The sequence below is a fragment of the Mandrillus leucophaeus genome, unplaced genomic scaffold, assembly GCF_000951045.1.
Source record: "Mandrillus leucophaeus isolate KB7577 unplaced genomic scaffold, Mleu.le_1.0 Scaffold926, whole genome shotgun sequence".
In the NCBI taxonomy this organism is placed as follows: Eukaryota; Metazoa; Chordata; class Mammalia; order Primates; family Cercopithecidae; genus Mandrillus; species Mandrillus leucophaeus.
In genome coordinates, this window is record NW_012110097.1 from 488,761 (window position 1) to 500,698 (window position 11,938).

An 11,938-nucleotide genomic window follows, 5' to 3' on the forward strand; every position below is an offset into this window, starting at 1 on the left:
CACTGGAGGTGTGACAGCCTCAGGATGGAGCCCAGAAGAGCCCACTATACATGTCAGTGACTCAGGTAAATGGAACACCACCCATTATAAAGACAGCACCCAAAAGGAGTACAGATGCACTTTTAATTTTTTTTTTAAGAGACAAGGTCTCACTCTGTCACCCAAGCTGGAGTGTAGTGGCACAATCAGAGCTCACTGCAGCCTCTAACTCCTAGTCTTAAGCAATCCTCCCACCCCAGCCTCCCAAGTAGCTGGGGCAACAGGTGTACACAGTTAGTTTTTTAAATTTTTATTCTGCAGAGATGAAGTCTTGCTATGTTGTCAGGCTGGTCTCAAACTCATGTCCTTGAACAATCCTCCCACTCACGCCTCCCAAAGAAGCCTCCCAAAGTGCCGGGATTACACGTGTGAACCACTGTGCCCCACCCCAAATACACTTTACGACCATATCATCAATATAGAGAATGAGGGATTCAGATGCAATAAATATGAAAACCTTGTCCTTCAGCATTCAATTCCAATGAGCACAAACTAACTACTTTGACCAAAAATGGGTGACTAACTCTTCTAACTCTATTTTACCAGCTCCTACAAAATAAGAAATTATTGATAGTCACAAAAGTTTACAACCTGTTTAAAAATATCTAGTTTATGATCACTTATTTAAATGATTTTATAAATCCCAGTCACAAAAAAGAACTGATCCCTTTACTTTACAAGCCAAAAATGCCAAATTATTTTATCATTTAAAAAAAAAAAAAGACTGAAGGGCAAAGTGGCTCACATCTGTACTCCGAGCACTTTGGGAGGCCAAGGTAGGCAGTCTGCTTGAGTCCATGAGTTCAAGACCAGCCTAAGCAACAAGCAAAATACAAAAATTAGCTGGGCAGGGTGGTGCACACCTGCAGTAGCAGCTATTCGGGAGGCTAAGGTGGGGAAATTGCTTGAGCCTGGAAGGTAGAGGCTGCAGTGAGCCAAGATCACACCACTGAACTACAGCCTGGGTAATAACGGTAAGACCTTGTCTCCAAAAAAAAGACTAAGAAATCAAATAGACACAAGATAAAGTAGAAGAACATTAGTTCATACTCTAGAACTTTCCAAAAACTCTCATTAACAAAAAGCAAGCAGTTTTAAAATGAACTACATTCCTTTTTTTTCAGACATGGTCTCACCCTATGTCACCCAGTGGTGTGACTGCCTTGAGACCTCCTGGGCTCAAGGAATCCTCTGCCTTATCCTCCCGAGTAACTGGGACTACAGGTGCACACCAACATGCACAGCTAACTTTTTTAGTTTTTCTTGTGTAGAGATGGTTTTGCTATGTGCATCAGGCTGGTTTTGAACTCCTGGCCTCAGGCAATCCTCCCACCTCAGCCTCAAGAGGTGTTGGGATTACAGGTGTGAGCCACAGCGCCCAGCCTGCATGCCTCTCTTACTGGGAAAGACCAATGATATCTCATTCTACTTCTCTTTTACTTACTACTGTTCAGCAAGTACCTTTTAATTAGCTACCTTATAAATGCCATGCAAATTACCTTTCCCCCTAAAGATGGCTAATGAAAGAAAACTATGTTATCGAGTGAATTTCCAGAAAGTGATGACTCCTGGAAGAATGACCAATCTTACGCTGTCATCATCCTCATGAGTGGCAGGTGCAGTCAGGCTCAGGTATCCCCCACAACCCAAAATCGCTGAGGGCTCCTCCAACCTTTGGCTCACAGACATACTTAAGCACTTGAACAACTTAAAATCTCACTGCCAAGTCTGGTACCAATGTGAGAAGTAATTCTATAGTCACTTTAAATAAATCATTCAGATAGCAGCTAAGAACAATGTGTTACCTAAACCAGTAACATGATACACATAAAAGCAGACTTAGAACAATTACCATCATCTCGATTAATCTTATGATTGAAATGTTTAATCATTCATTTCACTTGTAATCATTATCTTTTATCACTGACCAAACATGCAGTTTTAATGCCCTCCTTCTATTATTTATATTGGACATTTTAGGGTTACACTCTAAAGTTACATTATACATTTCATTGGAATTTTAAATAAGCCCTTAAATTTTAAAAACCTAGTCACTATATTCACATCTGCCCTATTTGCATAAAGAAACACTAGAAGGATTCATACAAAATTAATACAAGCAGTTACTTATGTGGTGGGACACAAGGGTGACAACGGAGGAATGGGGTGAGCCTTCTCAATGGACACCTTTCTATACTATTCAGTATTTTGAGCCATCTAAGTACAATACCTATTCAAAGCAAACTTATTTCTACAGAAGCTGCCTGAAAATTTTATCACCTACTACACGAATGAATTATCCTGTCAGAATTCTGTTTTCAGTTTACATAAAAAGAGACATAAGACCAATACAGTTGATGTTATTTTTAACCCCATATATGAGTGTACTGGATAACATGTACTCTGAACTCACAGATTCTTGTTTTAAAAAATAAGACTTTGGTTTTTCTTTTTTTTAAATCTTAAGGATTCAGGCTTTGGAATACAAGGTGCACCTCCCCTCCTGATAATTCATTTCTAAGACTTTCAACACATATTTTGGCCCTGTTGCCTAAACCAGTGCTAAGTGCTAAATAGTATTTTCAATGTGCTAAACCAATTGAGTTAATCCACAGTCACAACTATGGCTTTCCTAGTACTTATCCACTCAAGAGAGAAGCAGGAATGGAGGAGCACACAAACCAGAGTGAAAAACAAAAGAGGCAAGGAAGAGACTGACTGGCTTCCCTCTTCCTCCGCATTCTGAACAGGTTAGAAAGACTTTCAGCTTCTCCCATAGGTCTGTCTGCCTTCATCTAAACCAAGATAGCAACTTCCTGTTCCCTGGTCCCTAGCAGCATTTACATACCCTTTCCTGAACTATTTTCCACAGCACACCTAGCTTTTCAATGACATAATTTGTGTTACTATTTTAAATGTCTTAAAACCACAGTTACCCACAGGGAACTAACTCGTCTGCCTGTGCTCTCCAAAACTCCAGCCCACAGCCACCTTGATGTTTGATAGTCATGCCCCACACCCGAGGATGATCCAGGAAAAGTGTACATTTGGCCGGGCGTGGTGGCTCACGCCTGTAATCATAGTACTTTGGGAGGCCGAGGCAGGCAGATCACGAGGTCAGGAGACCGAGACCATCCTGGCTAAGATGGTGAAACCCCGTCCACCAAAAATACAAAAGATTAGCTGGGCGTGGTGGTGGGTGCCTGCAATCCCAGCTACTCAGGAGGTTGAGGCAGGAGAATCGCTTAAACCAGGGAGGCAGAGGATGCAGTAAGCCAAGATCGCACCACTGCACCCCAGCCTGGGCGACAGAGCAAGACTCGTTTCGAAAAAAAAAAAGAAAAGAAAAGAAAAATTATTTTAAGATTTTTAAGAATAATGTGCAAAAATAACAGATCCCACATCAATCACAGATATTTGGAATTCCACACCACTCCATCTTTATGTTAGTTAATAAAATCTGATCTTTTATTTTATTTATGTATTTTTCAGAGACAGTATCTCGCTCTGTCACCCAGGCTAGAGTACAGTGGCGCAATCTCACTCACTGCAACCTCTGCCTCCCAGGTTCAAAAGGGTCTCCTGCCTTAGCCTCCCACACAGCTGGGAATACAGGCACCGTCCCCCCACCACGCCCAGCTAATTTTTGTATTTTAGTAGAGACAGGGTTTCACTATGTTGGCTGGGCTGGTCTTAAACTCCTGAACTCAGATGATATGCCCGCCTCAGCCTCCTAAAGTGCTGGGATTACAAGCGTGAGCTACCACGCCCAGCCCTAATCTAACCCATAAATCAGAATTAAATTCATAAAAGACATGACATTGAAATATAAATACCTTCACAAATGAAACTTGAGGGTGTTCTTTAGCTAACTCTGCCATAACTTCGTTCATCTGTGCACACTGTGGAGCCCATGGTGCCCAGAAATGGACCACAAGGAGGGATCTGTAAATCAATTAAATACATTGATTTAAAATTATAACAATTTTGGAAATAAACAAATACTGATATACATTAAATTACCAAAAAGAAAAAAAAAACTTTAAAAGAACTGCCTGAAGTTCTTCATATTGCTAGAATTTTGTTGTATACAACACTGGAATGTAAAAGCACTCTGCAAAGTCTTGAGACTTTCAGATAAATTTTCAAGTCAATGGCATTTTGAGTCAAGCCCATTTGAAGTAGATCTGAATATTCATCCACATCAATTAAAAGTCATGTAAATCACTGTTGTTGGGAGTGTAAATCAGTTCAACCATTGTGGAAGACAGTGTAGCAACTCCTCAAGGATCTAGAACCAGAAATACCATCTGACCCAGCAATCCCATTACTGGGTATATACCCTAAAGATTATAAATCATTCTACTATAAAGACACATGCACACATGTTTATTGCAGCACTATTTACAATATCAAAGACTTGGAACCAACCCAAATGCCCATCAATGATAGACTGGATAAAGAAAATGTGGCACATATATACTATGGAATACTATGCAGTCATAAAAAGGAATGAGTTCATGTCCTTTGCAGGGACATGGATGAAGCTGGAAGCCACCATTCTCAGCAAACTAACACAGGAATAGAAAAACAAATGCTGCATGTTCTCACTCATAAGTGAGAGGTGAACAATGAGACCATATGGATACAGGGAGGGGAATATCACACACCGGGGCCTGTCAGGGGGTAGGGGCCAAGGGGAGGGAAAGCATTAGGACAAACACCTAATGTATACAGGGTTTAAAACCTAGATGATGGGTTGACAGGTGCAGCAAACCACCATGGAACATGTATACCTATGTAAGAAACCTGCATGTTCTGCACATGTATCCCAGAACTTAAAGTAAACAAAACTAAAAAAAAAGCCAGGTAAATCAACTATATTTTCAGACCCCTGGGCAAAGTGGAAACTGAATTTCCGTATTAATGGCACAATGTTTGTGAAAAATGGTTGTAGACACATTATTACTAGTAATATCATTATTTACTTTTTAAATGTGGTATAGTGATGAAGAGACATAACCGTGGCCATAGAAACAATAGTAAGTGTTGAAAATGAAGGCATGCCAGTGGAAAACGAGGAAAAGAATAGAACTGCTTTTCACAAAGACATTCTTTTATACTTTTTAATATTATGCTACAAAAGATTTTTCCAGGCCTGGCACAGTGGCTCACACCTGTAATCCCAGCACTTTGGGAGGCCGAGGCAGGCAGATCACTTGAGGTCAGCAGTTCAAGCCCAGCCTGGCTAACATGGTGAAACCCCATCTCTACCAAAAATACAAAAAATTAGCCAGGTGTGTTGATGCATGCCTGTAATCCTAGCTACTCAGAAGGCTGAGGCAGAAGAACTGTTTGAACCCGGGAGGCAAGAGGTTGCAGTGAGCTGAGATCACACCACTGCACTGCAGCCTGGGCAGCAGAGCAAGACTCTGTCTCAAAAAAAAAAAAAAAAAAGAGATTTTTATAGGCCAGGCAAGGTGGCTCATGCCTGTAATTAGCATTTTGGGAGGCTAAGGTGGAAGGATCACTTGAGCCCAGGGGGTCGAGGTTGCAATGAGCTATGATCGTACCACTACACTCCACTGTGGGCAATAGAGTAAGACCCATTAAAAAAATAATAATAATAAATTTCTAAACATTTATAGTATGAACACACAGAATAGATTAATAACTCAGTATCTACTTTAGTTAGCTTTCATACAAAATTATCTTGGCAAAGATATCTATGGTCATATCCAACTGAAAAATCCTTCAGTTTTATGGAAATCTGTTCAAATATAATACCACCTCCCAAAAAAAAACTGAAAAATCACAAACAGAAATATGTTCCATGGCAAAAAGAAACAAGGACAACTAACCTATGGGTAAAGAAAAGAATAACAAACTGTAAAAACCGATCAAATAACACCAGTGAGAAGAGAATAAGCCTACAATAAAGTGTCAGGAAAGCAGAAGCAAAGAACAGCATGAGGATTTCGAAGGTAGAAAGGACAGGATTTGGTGACAGATGAGGCGGTCTACAGCTGACTCCAAGTTCTGGCTTAGAGACTGACGGCTAGTGGCGAAACTATGCCTCAAATCATAGTGCAGAAGCTGCCAACCTGAGGAAAGGAAGTTAAATGGGCTGTTGGTATGATGTCTAGACCTCAGGGAAGAAGTCTGCACTTGATATACAGATTTGGGAATCAAGAAAGGAACAGTGCCAGCACCAAACTGCAAAGGGATACAGAGGGACACAGAAGAGACCCGAGGTCAGCGCCTCAGGGGGCTTAGCAACATTCAGTTACGACAGATGGAGGAGAAGGAATTCATGTAGTGAAGCAGAGAAGGGATCCTAGGTAGTACTGGAAGACTAAAAGGTCTCAAAGAAGTAAACAGAAGAGTGTCAAGAGGGAGTGACAATCATCCAATGCAGTGGGAAAGGGCAACTAACAGAGTAACTTCAATAGAATAGCAGAAGCACAGGTCAGACTGCAGTCCACTGAGGACTGAAGTGAAGATGAGGAAGGAGAGATATACTCTAAGAGATCTGTACAGGCAGAGGGAAAGACAAAATCAAGGAATGGACTTTTTTAATACAAGAAAATCTTCATATGTTTACTTTACCAGGGGATAGTGCAAATGGAGAGGGAAAGGCTGTAGACACAAGATAGCTGAGGATGCAAGGACTCAGAAGAGGCAGGAGAGGGGAAATCCAGAGCAGAGAAGAGCTTACCTTGCAGAAGAAGGAGGCAGTCTCCTCTGAGTCAGGAGCCAAGGAATTAAGAATGGGTAAGGCTACAAATAAATGGTAAGTGTTGGGATAGGTAGGAGTGGAAGGAGGGCTCAGGGAGATACTACCTGAAGTCCTGTTTTCTCTCAGGTGGGAAGCAAGGCCATTTGTCGAAACATAGGAAAATAGAGAGCAGAAACCACTGGTAGGACTGAGGAAGGGAGAGTGTCCACAGGCACACAAAAGGAAAGCAGGATGCTCCAAATAAAGACCCACCTAAGGCAGGGAAGGACACATTCTAGGAGCCCCCAATCACTGGCTGTTAATTTGCATCCAGCACAACTCAGCAACTTCAATGGTTGAGTAAGTGGCGCCTCAGGTCCAAGGCAAAGACTGTTTCAATCAAGCACTGTTTCATTTTCCTCCTGTGCATTCAGCTAGATTACATTTTTCAGTCTTTTCCTTGCAGTTGTCTGGGGCCCTGGAACTGAATTCTGGCCCCTAAAACTAGAACACAGGCCTGACCCCTCAAAACCCTCCCTCAGAAGCCTCTGCCCACCATAGCCTCCAGCAATGAAGAGGATCCAGGGAGGCTCCATTGCCTAAGGATGGCGAGAACAAAACAGAGGTTCAGAGGCCTCAAGCAAGAATGGTCATGGCAGCCCTATACATAGTAACTCAAAACTGGAAATTAGCCAGATGCCCGCCAATGGCGGAAAGTGATAGACATTCATACAACGGAATGTAACTTAGCAGTAAAAAGGAACCAACTACAAACACAGGCAATGACATGGATGAAGCTCAAAAACATGTGAGCAAAAGATGCCACAGACAAAGAACTGTATGATTCCACTCACACAAAGTCCAAGAGCAGGGAAAACTCATCTACAGTGACAGTAAGAAATCAGTCGTTTGGGTAAAGGGGATAGAAAACTTCCTGGGTTCTACATTCTTCCTGTGAATGGTGGTTATTGGTATATATACAATTGTGAAAATTCATCACATCTGATGATTAAGATCTGTGCATTTTATTACTGTATGTAATATTTCAACTTCTTTATAAAGCTGGGATACCATTTTTCACCAAATTGACCAAAAAAAAATTTTTTTTTCTCTTTTTTTGAGACAGGGTCTTACTTTACTGCCTGGAGTGCAAGGCAAGTGTAGCCTCGACTTCCTGGGCTCAGGTGATCCTCCCACCTCCGCCTCCCAGACTACAGCTATATTTTGTTCTTTGTAAAGTCGGGGTTTCGCCAATGCCCAGGCTGGCCTCAAACTCCTGAGCTCAAGCAATCAATCCACCTGCCTTCACCTCTTAAAGCACTGGGATTACAGGCATAAGCCACCATGCCCAGCCAACAAAAGGACTGTTTAAATCAAAATACTCAATGATAAAAAGGACGACGAGAAGTACTTTCATGTCCTAATGGTAAAAATTAAATTGGGACCTTTCAGAAATTTCTCACACATGAGTATCAATCCTAAGGAGTAATTAAGAGAAAAAGATTTTCTGTATGTGGATATTTTCCCACTATTTTATGTAGCAAATCAGAAAAATCTGATGCTCAATAATAGTTTTTAAATGGTCATAAGAAAATATTATAAAGCCATTACAAATCAAATTTTCAAAGAACTTTCAATGCCACAGTAATACTAATATAACTACATTTTTCAAAAATTAAAGTAGGTTACCAAACTTTATAACAGTATGAGCCCAAATAAGTAAAAAAGAAAAAAAGAGAGTATGCTATAGAAACAGAATTCATTTCAGTTTCATTATTACTAACATGGCTTTGAAGAGTAATTTAACTTCCACATCTGTAAAATAGCAATAACCAACACTCTGGGATGTTGAGAAGATGAAACAAAAATATAAAACATTTGAAAACATTAAAACATGACATTGTTAGTTGAAATTATCCACAATATTGTCCTATTTAATGCTTAACTTCCATTTCTCAATTAAGCACATAATGTCCAATATTATAAGGACATACTATATCTGAAACAAATATAAACGTTATCCCCTTTTGGATTATATGTTACAGTATTCTTTCCACCTTAATGGATAGCCCCATATGCCTGGTGCACTGTTGGAGAAAAATATCAGACAAAAACCACATTCAAATCCTGACTAATGTAATTTTAGACAATGTAATAAACATCAGCTCTTCATCAGCAAATAGCTGTTTTTCAATTATTATAGTATTCTGCTACTACATTCATCTGCAGATAATACCAGCTACTGCTTATTAAACATATCATATACTAAACCTGCTTATTCTGCAAATGGATATTAATAACCCCATTGTACAGACCAGCTGAGATTTCAGCAACTTATGTAAATATCTGATTCAATTACTTAAAAGAAAAAAATTTCAATTCATGTCAAATTTTAAAATTGGAGAAGCAATGATTTGGAAAGTAGATTTAAAATTATTACATCAACACAAGTACTAAAATTCGGGCACTTTTTGTTTGTTTTTTGAGACAGGGTCTCACTCTGTCACCCAGGCTGGAGTATAGTGGCAGGATCACAGCTCACCGCAGCCTAGAACTGCTGGGCTCAAACAATCCTCCCACCTCAGCCTCCTGAGTAGCTGGGGACTACAGGTATGCATCACCATGCCTGGCTACTTTTTTTATTTTTTGTAGAGATGGGTTCTCACTATGTTGTCCAAGCTAGTCTCAAACTCCTGGCCTCAAGTCATCCTTCCAAAGTGCTGGGATTGCTGGTGTGAGCCACCACAATATTCTTAAACGTCTCCATCTTCACCAAAAAAGCTGCAGAAATTTGCTCCTTCCCCAGATGCCACACATCGTTTTTCGTGTGTCCGTTTAAAATAGTCACTAAGGAAAGTGTACATTGTTTCCTGGGTCATTTCAAGTACAGACCAGTGGCAAGGATACATCCAAATGGTATTCACATTTAAACTTTTATCCATTTTGGCCGGGCGCGGTGGCTCATGCCTGCAATCCGAGCACGCTGGGAGGCCAAAGCAGGCAGATCACGCGAGGTCAGGAGTTCAAGACCAGCCTGGCCAACATGGTGAAACTCATCTCTACTAAAAATGCAAAAAGTAGCCAGGCGTGGTGGTGGGTACCTGTAATCCCAGCTACTTGGAAGGCTGAGGCATGAGAATCGTTTGAACCCATGAGACGGAGGTTGCAGTGAGCCAAGATTGTGCCACTGCACTCCACTCCAGCCTGGGCAACAGAGAGAGACTGTCTCAAAAAAAAAAAAAAAAAAAAAAACTTTTATCCATTTTGATAGTTTAAGGACTTTTTAAAACATGAAGCATTTAAAACAAACATATAAAACACATAGACAAAACAGTCTTTTCAGGTGATGGTAAATTCAAAACGTTTACTTAGGGCAGGTCCATACAAGACCACCTGCTCATTTCAAGAGGTCACTTCTGGTGACTCCCGTGATTGTGCTCTGTACTGGATGAGTCAGAGCCCAGCTTCCATCAGTGAGTAAATGTCACATGTCCCCCCGACAACCCCTGCTTTTTTTCCTTAACAATTTCCCAGGTAAACCTGAAATGCCTAAAGAGCTGTGTTATTTCATCACCCCCATAAAGCATTTCTAACCATTAGTCAGTAACTCTCACCCCTCCCCCTTTCCAAATGCAACACCCCATCTCACCTGCACTCTCCATTGCAAAATCAGAGTACTACTTGCCTCTAATTCAAATTCAGTCAGCAAAATTTCACTCCATTTAGATCAACAGTGCTGGTCAGGGGGGCTCAAGCCTGTAATCCCAATACTTTACAAGGCCGAGGCAGGTGAATCACTTGAGCTCAGGAGTTCCAGAGACCAGCCTGGGCAACATGAAGAAACCCTGTCTCTACGAAAAATACACAAATTAGCCCAGCGTGGTGGACCGCACGTGTAGTCCCAGCTACTCAGGAGGCTGTGGTGGGAGGATCGCCTGAACCCAGGAGGTAGAGGCTGCAGTGAGCCGAGATCACGCCACTGCACTCAGCCTGGGCAACAGAGCAACAGCCTGTTTTGAAAACAAAACAAAACAAAATTTGGATCAATAAGCATTTTTGGCCAGATGTGGTAGCTCACACCTGTAATCCCAACCCTTTGGTAGGCTGAGGAGGATAGATTGCTTGAGTCCAGAAGGTCGAGACAAGGCTGGGCAACGCGGAGAGACCTCGTCTCTACAAAAAAATATAAAAATTAGCCGGGCGTGGTGGTGAGCACCTGTGGTCCCAGCTACTCGAGAGGCTAAGATGCGAGGATGAGGTGGGTGGATCACTTGAGCCTGGGAGGCGGAGGCTGCAGGGAGCCGTGATCACTCCTCTACACTGCAGCCTAGGTGACTGAGCCAGACCCTGTCTCAAAAACAAAACAAAACAAAGTATATTTTGCCTGTGAATTCCATGAACCACTCTGCTTCCTACCTAAGGGCCAACATCTACTGAGTGTTTCCTGCATACTAGGCATTGTATTAATTGTATTTTACACACGTCATCTCACTTAACCCTCACAACAACCCTGAGGTACTAATAGGTGCTGATCTATTTCATCGTTGGGAAACTGAGGCTTGGCTATGAAATGTGCCCAGGGGTTACACGGCTAGTGAGTGGCTGCGGTGGGACTGGATCCCAGGCAATCCGACAAAAGAGCTCCCGTAGCAACCGCTATTAATACAACTAAGAGAACAACTCAGTCCTTGGAGTAGTCTACAATGTGAGGTGGTATCACCACGCAGAGTCCACGTGCAGACCTTTCCCCGCAAACACGCACGCCAGTAAGCATTTGCTCGTAAGCATGCTTGCAGTTCAGAGCTTCTAGTCCACCCAGAAAACGTTTTCTGTGCATTCCTATGGATCTCCTTTTGTCTTCCCGGGATGGAAGACTTGACACCGGCGCCAAATCTGAACAGACTCTCTCACTACACCAGTTCATGGAACAGGAAATCTCTGTCTCCGGCAACAGGTTAAGTCCGAAGACTGAGGCTACCTGCTGACAACAAACTTTAAAGGCTGACTTCAAAAGGCAGCCAGGCCTAGCTAATGCAGCGGGGCCTTCCCCAGCCGCTCTTCCTGCGACAGGGGCGTTCCTGAAGGGAGGCTGAAGAGGAACGGGCCGACGACGGGTCTGCAGCTCCCTCCCGGCGGGCACAGGAAAGGTGGAGCCCGCAGCCATGGGTCCCCGCTCCGTGG

The 11,938-nt window shown here is 42.2% G+C and overlaps 1 protein-coding gene across 1 annotated transcript in view; it reads right to left on the minus strand.

Moving 5' to 3' along the window:
- GLRX3 (glutaredoxin 3) overlaps window positions 1–3,977 on the minus strand; it is a 45,350-nt gene extending 41,373 nt beyond the window's left edge. The window contains exon 1 of the mRNA XM_011970040.1: window positions 3,876–3,977. Coding sequence (XP_011825430.1) covers window positions 3,876–3,932 — 57 coding nt within the window. The 5' untranslated portion in view covers window positions 3,933–3,977. The remainder of the gene's footprint in view (window positions 1–3,875) is intronic.
- Window positions 3,978–11,938: the final 7,961 nt, after the last annotated feature.